The sequence below is a fragment of the Brachypodium distachyon genome, chromosome 3 (assembly GCF_000005505.3).
Source record: "Brachypodium distachyon strain Bd21 chromosome 3, Brachypodium_distachyon_v3.0, whole genome shotgun sequence".
Lineage (NCBI taxonomy): Eukaryota > Viridiplantae > Streptophyta > Magnoliopsida > Poales > Poaceae > Brachypodium > Brachypodium distachyon.
In genome coordinates, this window is record NC_016133.3 from 22,112,036 (window position 1) to 22,126,062 (window position 14,027).

General features: G+C 43.0%; 1 protein-coding gene and 1 long non-coding RNA gene across 2 annotated transcripts; one reads left to right on the forward strand and one right to left on the reverse strand.

Moving 5' to 3' along the window:
* LOC112271997 lies at nt 1–2,421 on the reverse strand. Its single transcript, XR_002965622.1, has 3 exons — nt 1,569–2,421; nt 608–829; nt 1–539 (listed from the first exon to the last, which is right to left on the reverse strand). It is a non-coding gene; the product is annotated as an uncharacterized LOC112271997 (long non-coding RNA).
* Nucleotides 2,422–2,583: 162 nt separating this feature from the next.
* Nucleotides 2,584–4,975, forward strand: LOC100844089 (obtusifoliol 14-alpha demethylase). The gene is made up of 3 exons (XM_003573779.4): nt 2,584–2,950; nt 3,086–3,605; nt 3,739–4,975. Exons 1-3 carry the CDS (start codon nt 2,904–2,906, stop codon nt 4,732–4,734), a joined length of 1,563 nt encoding a protein of 520 aa, XP_003573827.1. The 5' UTR covers nt 2,584–2,903; the 3' UTR covers nt 4,735–4,975.
* The last annotated feature ends 9,052 nt before the right edge of the window (nt 4,976–14,027 follow it).

Here is a 14,027-nt window from a genome sequence, read left to right on the forward strand (position 1 = left end):
AAGTGCCTTTGCATATGATGATAATTAAACTTAGATACAGCAACGGAAGGTAATACGTTTAGCTAGCTTTAATCTGGAAAGTCGAGGGACGCAGTCCAAATTGAACGCTACACACAACTCATAAGTCGTAGCGGCCGGGCGTCTAGGTCAAATCTATCTCAGGGAAGCTAGATGTAGATACCTGACATGACCGCCCACTAAAGAATACGGAAGATATATTCGGTTGCGTTCAGTTCCGGCCGCCACGTCGGGTCGCATTCTAGCAGCTGCTAGGAAACCGGCCTCTGGTTCCACACGAGTACACGATGGGGGCGGCTAATGATTGACCAAAACCTCGGTTTGTACACTGAACTTCCAGTAGAAAGCCACTCCTGTCCAGATCGACGGACGTGGTTCACGTGGGGCTGCCACGCACGGACAAAGCAACGGCCCTCCTGCAGATCCGGTTCATCATGTTCTGACTTCGATCGGCTCCCGTTGCTCGTGGGCTGCTAAACATTTACGTTGCACGCATAAATTCCACCGCGCTGGACCTGAATCTGCCCGACAGAGATGTGTATTTTTTTCAGATAAACGCTATGGAGTACTCTTAATTTTAATTACGTACCTCTGGTCCATATTGTTAACCTATTTGCACTTCTCTAGTCCCACCTCCCACGGCTCGTTGTCTCACCACGTTTGGCGCGCCGAACATGCGTACGTTTGCGTGCCACTCCATCGACGCCTTCCGAGTTCCGACCCTGATGTGATGGCTTCAACAGGAATCGTGTTTGGCGCAAGTTTGTTTGACGCCGCGGACATACGTTGGTACGTTTCGACTGCGGACTACCTACGCGAGGTAACGGACACAAACGTTAATGGGTGTGTGTGTGTGTGTGTGTGTGGGGGGGGGGGGGGGGGGGTACAGATGCTCAATCTCCCACCGCCTATGCCTCCGGCGAACTTAATTAGATGTTTTCCGCCTACTGCAGCACTTGCACGCTGAGTCAAGCGGCGTGCAACACCCAGGAGCGCCAAACCAAAGGACGCCAACACCTCCTATGGCTCTAGCCTCTCCAACACGCACCAACCACCTCAGTACCGTAGTGGACGGCGCGGGCATACTGACGAGGCGGCGTCACCATTGGCGCACAATCTTCTCAAAGCCTCTCGGCTGGATTTCAGGCAGTGATGTGAATGCCCTCGCTAATGGCACAACATATTGCTTGGAGGGCTTTGATACCTCGTAAACGTATCTATTCCTTTTGAAGTTTAATAGTTCCTCCGTCCAACAAAGGATGTGTCTCAACTTTGACTAAATTTGAATGCATCTATACAATAAGTCATGTCTAGATACATTCAATTTGTTTTGACAAACTTGAGATATCTTTTGTTCGACGGAGGAAGTATTATGTTTTCATTGATTTCTACAACCCTTTATTAGATTTTTGCGGTAAACTCTACTGAATTCTATTAATCACTGAAATGCAGAAAATACCGTATTCTTGCTATCATATTTTAGTAATCTTGAAGAGTAGATAAAGATATGAAAAAAATCAGCCATGCGTTTTGGATAGGTATGAGCTTACTTGCAAAAGGAGGTAACCAGGAGGGCTCCGTAGGCCTCACACGTCCTATTAATGTGGCTAGGGGCCCACCCGCGAGGATGGGCTGTTGGTCCCAAAGTGCACCCTTGAACGCACCATGCTTCGGCTGAGAGATTTCCTGTCAAGGAATAATCATATATATATATTGTATGTGTCGCATAAACAAGTCCTATGTGCCTGTGGGTACACCAACCCTAGCAACCCGACGTGGCCGGCAGCGCAACGCGTCGGGCGTAGGAAGAGGGAGAGAATATGAGGCCGGATCACCAGACTACGAGGCGATGGCCGGCGGGGAAGAAGAGGAATGCAGTGGCTACGGCGGCCGTCGAGGCGGTCGTTGTCGTCCGCCGATGACTTGGCGGCGGCTTGGGCTTGGCCCAGTGGCTGGGTAGGGTAGGATACGTAGGTAAGGTGTACAAATAATAGGCTGGTCCAAGGCTGACGAGTTGAATCCTCTGGATGACGTGGCATGCTCTTGAGGGACCGATCCACGAAATAGGTTGACCGACGTATAGGAGAGTGGCGAATGGCAGGGTTTTTCCATTTTTCAGGCTGGAAAACACAAAATGTGCTTTCTTTACCATTTTAAAACGCCGGTTTGAGTTAAACTATTCGGAAAATTTACGGGAGTATGTGAAATGTCATACCCTAAGCACAGTAAAATTTTCAAATATTTGGAGTATTGAAAAAATGTTTAAAACTTACTTTTGTTTGGAAAAGGTTGAACTAAAATGGAAATTAATTTGGACTTTCATAGGCTTGAATTAAAGTTTGAGAAAATTCCCAAGGGTCTAGCTTGTCCTTAAATCTCATGTTTGACATGTTTTGAAATATTTAGACAAATTTGAATATTAATCAAATGGAGCTTGAATAGAAAATAATTGGTTGAGCATTAAAATTAATGAGCTCCAAAATTCTAAATTTTTGCAGGGGGTCAACTACTATTATTGAGAGTATGTTATATATAGACGGTTGTAGCCTTGTGAACTCTGTTTGAACGATTTTGAGTAGAAAACCGTTTATCTTTATTACCACCGATGCATTCTCACAACCGTCTTTGATGGCCCGTCTAATAGAGGCATTTCTATAGTATTGTTTGTCCATGCCTAAAACATCTAGTAGTCTGGAGCTGCGCGTGAGAAGTAGCGATTGAGCACCTAGTCTTCTCTATCCATCTACTAGTAGCTCTCGGCCTCTTGCATTGACTTCATACTCGGATCTTAGTTTCCTTAGCCGGCTCCCTGTTTCCCTCGAATAACATCATGTTATATATAATCGACATACTTTGAGGCCTTCTTATTCTGGAGGCGTGTGTGCATGCATACTTCAACAAGGATCTATCTCCATACAGTGCAGTATTTCAGGTATGCTCGAACTTTTATTTGCATTCTCCGTGGCATAATTTTCGGTAGAATCTCTCTAACTTTCTCGCTGATACAAATTAAATTAACTGTTGGTCGATCGCCATCCAACTCCAATGTATATCTTCTTGCATGCAGTACAAAGATCTTATTGCCCTCGTCGCTACTCGCTAGGACCATGTTCATGACAAGTAGCGCCATGTGGTTCACCGTGTCTCTTGTTTTCATCACCATCGTGCTCATCAGGATCATCAGAGGGAAGGCAGCTGGTGGTGTTGATCCAACTTCTGGGAAACAACACCCGCCTGTGGTGAATGGCTTTGCTTTACTAGGACTTTTACCTAGGCTTTTGAACAAGGATCTTCCAACTAAGATAAATTGTCTATATAGTAAGTATGGTAGCGTGTTCACGGTAAGTCTGTTTGGACGGAACGTAACCTTCTTGATCGGGCCTGAGGTCTCAGCTCATTTCTTTCAAGGATTGGACTCAGAGATTAGCCATGGCAATCTTCTTGAGTTCACTGTCCCCATGTTTGGCCAAGAGGTCGCTCATGGTGTCGATACAGCCACTCGGAATGAGCAGGCCCGGTTCTATCTTGACGCATTAAAGCAATCAAAGTTGAGAAGCCATTTTGATCCCATGCTTCAAGAGGTAGAGGTGCGTAACATATTTTTGACATCTCACATTTCCATTCAGAAGCTCGAAAGTCTAATCACTCGTTCTCTATGTTTTGTTTTCAAAAAGGGAGAATTTGTTAATTAACATGCAGTTATGTTTCCTTTGTTGGTAGGAATACTTTAGCAAATGGGGGCAGGAAGGCATAGTTGATCTGAAGCACGAATTTGAGCAGTTACTTATGTTGATCTCAAGCCGATGTCTACTCGGCAAAGAGGTCCGAGAGAAGATGTTTGACGAGTTCTATACCCTGTTTCGTGACATTGAAAACGGTGTGAACTTGGTCAGTGTCTTCTTCCCATATATCCCAATCCCAGCAAACCGGAGACGCGACAGAGCACGCGTGAAGCTCATTGAGCTGCTCTCTGAAATCGTGAGGTCACGTAAGAGCTCAGGCAGAGTGGAGGAGGACGCCCTGCAGAAACTGATAGATTCCAAGTACAAAGACGGCCGCTCCACAAGCGAAACAGAAGTCACCGGGATGATAATTGGACTGATCTTTGGGGGAAAACACACAAGCTCTCATGCCACTACCTGGACCGGAGCCTGCCTACTCAGCCATGAGAAGTTCTTAGCAGCCTCATCCGAAGAGCAAAAGCAAATCATGAAGAAATACAAGGGGAGATTAGAATATGAAGCTCTGTTAGAGATGAATACACTCCATAGTTGCATCAAGGAGGCGCTTCGGATGCACCCGCCATCGCCGATGCTGGTTCGCAAGGCAAATAAGCATTTCACTGTGAAGACAAGAGAGGGCCAGGAGTATGATATTCCAAAAGGGAATACTATTGCAAGCCCTATAGTACAAAACAATATCATGCCATACATTTATAAGGACCCTCACTTGTATGATCCAGATAGGTTTGGACCCGCGAGGCAGGAGGACGTAGCTGGTGGGAAATTCTCTTACACGTCTTTTGGAGGTGGAAGGCATGTCTGCGTTGGCGAGGGCTATGCTTACATGCAGATTAAAATCATATGGAGCCATTTGCTCAAGAACTTTGAGCTCGAGTTGCTGTCTCCTTTTCCCAACACCGATTGGAATAAGTTAATCCCAGAGCCTCAAGGGAATATGATGGTTAGCTATAAGAGACATCGGCTGTTGGGCTAGTTTTTACTTGACAACACTATGTATGTACTTATGTGCAACCTGTGTCACGTCTGTTTCAGTGTTTGTATGGGTGTATCACTTATATTTCTGAAGAGGTTTGTATGTTTTTATGCCTTGTAGTCCAATTCACTATATATTATCTTCTCCCATGGTTGTGCTGATATTTTTGAAGAGGTTTGTATGCTTTTATGCCTTGTAGGCTTGTAGCCCTCTTTACTAATAAATATATTATCTTCTTCCATGGTTTGTGCTTATATTTCTGAAGAGATATGTGTATATTTTTTTGACAGCAAGGTTTCTATGCTTTATGCTTGTACTCTTCAATAATTAATATACGGCAATGCCTCTTCACAAAGGCTGTCAAAACACAGTTAAAGAAATGCCCTCTACAAGGAATTCCTTATTTGTAATAGTTCTAGTTATGTAACTCATATTCACATGTAGTTTATTGAGTTTCATGCATCGAACAAGTTCACTCAAAAAAGATCAAGTTGATGGGGTAAATGAGGGCAATTCACTTATACTTCAACAGTCTCCCTCCCTTGTGGCTTCCTCAGGTTTAACGTGGACCGAAAGTGGGTCGTGATTTAATGGCGTCAACCTAGTAATGAACTTAAGACCTCTTGGCTTTGATAGCATATTAACTTTCATGCATCGGACCAGTTCACCGAAAAGCTAAATCTGATGGGGAAATAAGAGCAATTTAGTTATACTTCACTCACATATGGCTCCCTCAGGCCTAAACGTTGATCGGAAGTAAACTGCAAAATCAACAGTCCCCTCACGTGTGGCTCCTTCAGGTCTAATTAAATGTCGACTGAAAGTGGGTCGTAATTTATTGTGCCAGTTAGGTCTTAAATTCAGACCTCTTGGATCCGATACTATATTGAGCTTCGTGCACAGATCGAACAAGTTCACCCAAAAGATCAAGCTCGTGGGCAATGAGGGCAATTCACTTACAGCTTGTTTGCCATCCACTCTTTCATTTCATTTGGTAGAAATGAAATGAAATCCAATTTTTGATAAGATTTCATTGGCTGAATTTGACTTCCAGGTTCAAAAATCATGTTTGTCTACCACGTGAATTTGTATAGTGACAGACAATTCCAAAAAAATGATGACTTTTAGAGAGGAATTGAGGTTAGTTATAATGTGATTCCATGGAATTTGAGATTGAATTCCTGTGACCAATTCTGTGCCAACCAAATAAGTTTGTTTCTGAAATTCAAAATGAATTCTAGAATTCTATGTCCAAATGATGGATGCCAAACGGGCTGTATACTTTAACATAGTTCCGTTTTACAAGCCGTTATTAACAAATTGCAAACTATATTTACCTGAAAATTTCTGACTGAATAAATAGCAAATTAAAATTTAGTCATCATTCACGATTTAGTCCTCTATAGTCTATTTTCTTCCACCCATCTGTCATCATTCACGATATACACTCTTGATGAGTGCTGCGGGGTCAGCCAAATGAATGATGACATTTTGGTAATTATTCTCTCCATTCATGTGTTCTAGCTTTGTCATAAGTCAAATATTAAAAAAAATACCGACGTCTATAACTTCAAATTAGTTTTACTAAATCTATTATGATGTGTATCTTCATAGCATACTTCTTCATATTGTAGACATTAATAAATTTTCTTTATAAACTTGGTCAAACTTGAAGCTTAGAACAAATCTAGCTAGAACATCTTATACTTATGGACGTTTTAGGAAAGGAGGTAATAGCATTTTTAGACAATGTTTTGTTCATACACTGTAGTCTTTTGTATGATTAAAATAATTAACTAAAAGGGCATTCTTGCAAGAGTACACGATAGGCGCAAAGAAGTCACACACGGCACAATCAGAGGACCCATTTTGTTTGACCACATGTGTTAGGATTCATCTATATTATTTGTTTATTATTAAGCGCTTTTGCATTGATGATGGCCAATATCTAGCCAGTCCATCAAATGTGAATAGATCTGTACTTTGCAACGGTACGATACATTCGATTTATTCAGTTGCAGTCATACACTCAAGGATGTCTAGACATAGGTTTATTTAGGTTCGGGTCCGGACATGATGGGTAACAGCCATACTCCATTTTGGTTGGATTATATAGAGATCATAGAGTACAATTGTGTTTGTAAATAGTAGTACCTTGCGAGTTGGAAAACTAACTCAACAGCTAAGATTCGTCAACACAAGAATCGGCTTATGTAGGACGACGTATCCTATGCATCCACCTGACTCCGTGCATCCCTGCACCCCCTCAATTTCAGTCATTGGATTAGAATCAAGCGCTTCAGCGTAGCCTCTTGTAAATTTTGCACTTGCCAGCCCGCCCCTAGCCTAATCCACCGCCATTGTATGACATATATAATGTATTTATATGGTGGTATCATAAATTTTCCTCACGATGCTTGTAAAAAGGAGCTCATATTTTTTCTGTTATGTTTCGCCCATCAAAACTAACATCCTTGAAACATAGCTGAAATAGTCAGCAGAAATGATTTGGAGTATATGTTTTTTTATCAACCTTCTTCTCATATTATTTCAACAATCTTATCGGTTGATAAACGTGCATCGTAGGAAAGAAACACAAGGGTCTTCCGTAAGACCTCGACTGTGCCGGGAGAGTAAGCATTTGTTGTCTTTTTCCCCCCCTTTCCAACCTTGTTTGAACTTGTCTTATTCAATAAAATGAGGCAAAACTTTTGTCTCCGTTTCAAAATAAGTAAATAAAATTAGATGCAGAACACCTAGTCTATGTAAAAGCCATCGAATCCGGAAGTTAATGCACAAAGTAAATTCCATTCACCATATGAAAAAACCTATATTATGGGTACTATTAGATTAATCTTGGGCAAATCTTGCAAAAGTAACAATATACACGTCCATCCTAAAATTGCACTAGCTTGTCGATAATGCATATCTGTTAGATCCACATAAGTCAGATCGATATATACTCAGTAGTCAGTAGACAAACATCCAAAAATAATAATTCTTCATTGCTTGAAGCAGACGATCGACCTCACTGACATTACATGAGACGCCGAGCAGTCACAGGCAAGCTGAATTCGACAAGCCCGCCATATCACCATCCTCTCTTGTCAGGGAGGGACGACCAAGCGGAATAGCATACAAACGAGGCGTGTACTAGGCGCTTTCTTCCGTGATAGAAATGTGTGCATCGTGTGGAGAAAAGATTGGATGGATGGTCTGCAACACCGTGCGTGCAGCCTCCTATCGTGTGACAAAAAAGTCTAGCTTGCTAGTAGTGACTGATAGTGAAAAAGATACGTACAGAACATTTTTTCCCCGAAAAGTCTAGCTTCTTTTATTGTCGCGATACCATTTTTAGTTCACCATCTTGTGACAAAGAGTCCTCCTGTATGCTGCAGTTGTCGGATGGAAGAATCTTGGACCACGGATTAACGTAGACACTACCGATGGAAATTATTTGGGGCTGACTCAAGATGTCATTGTACCCTAAATTGGAAGAGACTTTTCCTCCACAAACCAACCATGTCACAATCCTATCTTGCTTATCGGGGGCCGGGGACGACCAAACGGAGAAGCATACAAATGAGGGTTGTAATCTTTCTATCGTGATTGAAAATGTGTACATCGACGGGAGAACACAAAGTCTTGTCTTGGTAGGAGGGAGAGAAAGATAGGGAATTGAACATGCTTGTTCAAAAAGTCTAGTTTTTTGTTGTCACGAAACCTTTTTTTAGTTTAGCATCTTGTGACAAAGAGTCCCTCTCCATGCAACTGTAGGATGGAGGAATCTTGGACCACGGATATTTGCCCATAGCACTACACCACGTTTGAGATTTGGAGGCATATTAAAATGCCTCAAAATGATGAAATAATGCCTTCGAAAATATTTGGAGGCTTTTAAATATATGACAAGAAAGTTGGGGAGGGAAAAGTCATTTCAGGCTTTTGGAAAAAAAGCCTCCAAATATAGAAACTAAGGTTTTTTAGAAATACCTTCAATTGTTAATTGCGGTGTTTGCAAAAATGCCTCCGATTGTCAAACTAGGCTTCTACAAAAATCGGGTCTGACCAATTCTCCCTATTTCACTTTCCAGCCTTAATTGTGATTTTCACTAGCGCAAATCATGTTGATTATTATCTACCTTTATTAGTTACTGCGGAGTATATGAATTTGCTATAGGACGTGATTGGCCTCTTTTAAGGTAAGTTCCAGATTTTCTTACCTTCCATTCTTCGTATGGCCTTCTATACTGGTGGGAATTTTCGTTGATTGCCGATGTGGGACTAAAGATACCATGCTCCAGAACAATCGAAACCCATATGATGGCTTGCCTTTCGTCATGTGCGGAAGCCAGAAGGGAGCAGCGCATGTGCGCCGGCGGCCGCAGCGTCTCTGATGAAGGGAGAGGATTTGGGATTTGCCGACGGACTGCAGAGAGCAGTGATGGCGGCGGCGGCCTCCGTGGAAAAGAGTGGCCGGCGGGGACGGCAGAGGAGCAAGTGCCGGCGGGGCGGCTAGCACTTCAGCGGTACGAGCCACGCCGTCGCCGGGAAAGGCGTGGTCCCAGATCTAGGCCCGGCGGAAGCGGCACGAAGGCTGCTCGTGGGCGCGACGGTGGTGCTGCCGCCAAGGCTCGACGATGCGCGTGTGAGAGATCTCGAGAAAATCGGGAAGAAGACCCTGTGTCAAATTGGTTGAAGGGTAGGTTAAAAAAAAGGAAAAACTAAGGTCTTTTTTGCATAATGCACAGACATTTGAAGGCATTTTTATTGAATAGCCTCAAAACTTGTCGTGGCATTTTTCAAATAGCCCCAAAATGATTATATATGTGGCTATTTTTCAAAATGCCTTCGATCATTAGATTTTTATGAGGCTTTTTCCTCCTAATGCATTTGATGTTAAAAGTTTTTGAGGCTTTTTATTTAAATTGCCTCCTTATGTTTGTTCTTTCTGGGCTTTTTATGAAATTGCCTGCCATAATGAGTAATTAAGGCAATTTTAAAAAAACCCTATAGCAAAATGCCTTCAAAGTTTGTACGTGTATAGTGTAGAAATTATCAGGGGCTGATCTCGAGATGTCATTGTACCGTAAAATGGCAAGGTACCTCCGTGGTGCATCTAGACGGAGGAAGTAACGTACGCCACTACGAGATGCACAAAAGTTAGCTGCCCACGAGAAAAATGGAATCGCAGCAGGCAGCACCATGTCAGAGTAAAAGTTAAATTTAGCAGCCCACGAGCAACTGGAATCACTCACTTGTGCTAGCAGAAGCCGTGCACGCGCACCCGAGATCGGTGGACACAGGATAGCAGCCCATATTGCCCGTCGATCTCTACCAGTTGGAGGAATGCGACGTGGCGTGCAGCAGAGAGCGGGAATTAATCGCCACAGAATCGATGATCCAGGCTGCCTAATTTTCCTATCCGAAAGCAACAGAAAGGGATTTAATTAGTCAACTAGTCACCATCATGATACTAATTTTGGCATGGCGGCTCGGCCGACTAACGGCCGTACCATTGCACGTGGACAACTATTTGCTGACCCATATGCATTTTTCGTTGAAGAAAAAACATACGGAGTACTCCAGCCAATTTTTTATTGGGGGTTTGAAGATTTGGTTCAGGGATTTAGTTTAGCTCAGACCACGAGTAACTTAGAGCAACAAGCAGCTGACAAGTCATCTATAGTTTGTGCAATAGCTAACATGTATAGTAGTTGGGTATAAAATTGTACTACTTTATCAATACATGGCTCATACTACATTCTCACATGGTTCCTACGAGCACGCGCTGCAGATGGCTACTCCATCCATTCAAAAATACACTTCATATACAGTTTTTTTATTTGTTCCACAATACATCTCATTTTTTTCTTGATACCCGCACCCGGTCAATATATAACTACTCACATTCATTTACTATTAATCTAATATGAGTGGTCAGACACTAGAAACGAGAACTATCTTGGTCCAAGTGCACAAATCTATATAAGGTGTATTTTGAAATGGAGCGAGTATTAGGTAATGATATAATTTTTGTGATATAATATTTATATTATATTGATTGATATAAATCTACAAAAAATATCATTAGAAATTTCAAATGTTCTATTTTTTAATGATATAACTTTTGCGATATAATATTTATATTATATTGATCGAATTAATGATCTTGTATACCGGAAATGAGTACTTTTTCTATCTTCAGTTTTTCTCGGACTAAGAGGCGTTTCCTTGCACATTAGCGTCTGTTCATCTACAGCTCAAGCCTAATTGAGGATAGAAGAAGAGTAAATTTCATGAACCATTTTTTTTTGCCATTGGTAACATGAAACCATATTTGTGACCAATTTTCTCATGACAACGCAACTTTTGAAATGATGCTTCTCAAGTAACCCAAATCTCCTAATTTAGGGCAATTGAGAGGATTTCTGAACATATGAGTCCCACTTGTCAGATGGCAGGCTACTAAAAGGCCCAATCAGCTATGGGACCTGACCTAACCTTTAAGCACTACTAGAAATGTGCTGATTTGTGACCCTCCATTTTGGTCACTAAATCATCACTGTTTTCTGTTTATTAACCTCCACTTGTTAACTTCTATCCAATCCCCGAACCTACCACCCTCCTCTTCCCAGACACCAAGACGACGACTTAGCTGTCAGAGAAAGAGAGTAGTGTGGCAGACGAACTAGCCGCGGCAACTTGCCCGGACAGGTTTGCGCCTCGCCGATAATAACGTACCGTAGTAGCACCGCCGCCATGTCTATATGAAGCCGCCTGGCCGCCGCCGCCGCGCCTGGACGGAGCTGCCTGACCACAATTGCAGACACGTCTGGCCGTAGCCTCCGCTGCCACGCCTGGAAGTATTCCGGATAAGGGGTGGCCCGATCTTCTCAGAGAGGAACGTGGATAACTTGTATGATTCTACAAATTTTGCGGCTGTTCACCCGTCGCCGCACGACGAACTTGCAACCCAATGGAAATTCGCAATGCCACACACTTGCGCAGTCGTCCGCCGACCACAAGCGGTTTCGCAATCTTCCAATTCCCAGCGGAACGACAGATTACGCTCGAAATTTCAGTAGATAACAAACACCCTATCGAAACGAATATGCATGGTGTATAGGATTCCAGATAAATGCTTCTCGCAATCAACAAGAGTCTCAAAAATAGCTAAAACGTGGTCTAACCCTAACACTTGGCGTACCCCTTGTGTATATATGCGAGGGGCAGCCCAAACACACAAACGGACTCGGACTCAGACTCAAACTCAAATTAGGTTCGACTCAAAGTCATACAACCAATCCAAATAGGACTGGGCATCAACAAGGACTCGCAGGTCCGGGCGCCCCTTAGACGTGTCGGGCTCGTCGTAGGCTGTCCTGGTGCACCTCATAGTCGTACTCAACTTGTGGTCGACAGATCACTCTTGTCGTTGGCTGCCCCTTGCACACAAGTTGCTCTTCTAGCGTTTTGTATCCTCCATCTTCATTTGTGGTGCGCCTGCCTCCCTATCCTCCCTCGCGCATATCTTGATGTTGGATAACAGCACATGATGATCCTCACACGCGGCTTCCTCTCCTCCATGCTCCACGGTGCCTCAGCCTCAAACCTGATTACACAAAGATACAAAGACTTAGGCAATATAAAATTCTCATCAATATAAACATTAGGTGCAGCGAGGAGTGAGTTCACCTGTTGTTCTAATAACTTGGCACGTGCTCGTGTAATTGGTCCAATACGTAGATCATTGGGTTTATCTTGAACAGCAAGATCATCATTAGGCAAAGATGACAAACGACTAGGGATGCCCTCATCATCCTCCCCCTCTTCAAAAGGCGTCGACCTCGACGCTCCAAGGTCTTCTCCATCATATGGCGTCAAATCAGCAAGGTTGAACGATTACTCACACCAAACTTATCGGTTGGAAGATCTATCTTGTAAGCATTATGATTGATCTTGGCAAGCACCTTGTATGGTCCATCTCCTCTTGGCAGCAACTTGGACTTACGTTGTTCAGGAAATCTATCCTTGCAAAAATGAACCCATACTAGATCGCCGGGCTGAAAGAGCACTTCTTTTCCCTTTGTATTGACACGTGCAGCATTGTACTTGCCCTTCTTCTCTATTGCTTCTTTAGTCTTCTTATGTATCTTCCGAACAAAATCAGCACGCTTGGACGCCTCCATATTCACACGCTCTTGACTTGGAAGTGGCAGCAAATCAAGCGGCGTAATGGGTTTGAAACCATATACCACCTCAAACGGACAGAGCTGCGTTGTGGAATGTACCGCCCTGTTATATGCAAATTCCACATGCGGCAAACACTCCTCCCATGCACGCAGGCTCTTCTTGATCATTGATCGCAACAACGTTGAAAGTGTGCGATTCACCACCTCCGTTTGGCCATCAGTTTGGGGATGACAAGTAGTGCTGAACAGCAACTTCGTTCCTAACTTCCCCCAAAGCGTCTTCCAAAAATAGCTCATGAACTTCACATCACGATCAGAAACAATCGTCCTTGATACTCCATGCAATCTCATGATGTCCCTGAAAAACAGATTAGCAATATGCGACGCACCGTCGCTCTTGTGGCAGGAAGTAAAATGCGTCATCTTAGAAAAACGATCCACTACCACAAATATAAAATTATGTCCTCTCCTGGTCCTAAGCAATCCCAACACAAAATCCATGCTAATATCTTCCCATGGAACACTAGGAGCAGGAAGAGGGGTATACAAACCGTGAGGCTTCAGCTTGGACTTAGCCTTATGATAAGTAATACACCTTTTGACAAACCTGTCCACATCACGCCTCATCTTTGGCCAATAAAATTTCTCATTAAGCATAAGCAAAGTCTTTTCACGTCCAAAGTGACCCATCAAGCCGTCGGCATGTGATTCTTGCAGCAATAACAAACGCACAGACGACTCGGGTACACAAAGTTTGTTAGCCCGAAACAAAAACCCATCATGTATGTGAAACTTATCCCATCATTTCCCATCCTTACAAAGAGTATAAGGTGCAGCAAAGTCACGATCAGAAGTATATAAATCACGTAAACTCTCTAATCCAGGAACTTTAACATCTAATTGATTCAAAAGCACAACTTTCTTAGAAAGAGCATCAGCAACCACGTTTTCTTTACCTGTTTTATGCTTAATAATGTAAGGAAAATATTCAATTAATTCCACCCACTTAGCATGTCGTCGGTTCAACTTAGCTTGCCCTTTCAAATACTTTAAAGCCTCATGATCAGAATGTACAATGAACTCTTTAGGCCATAAATA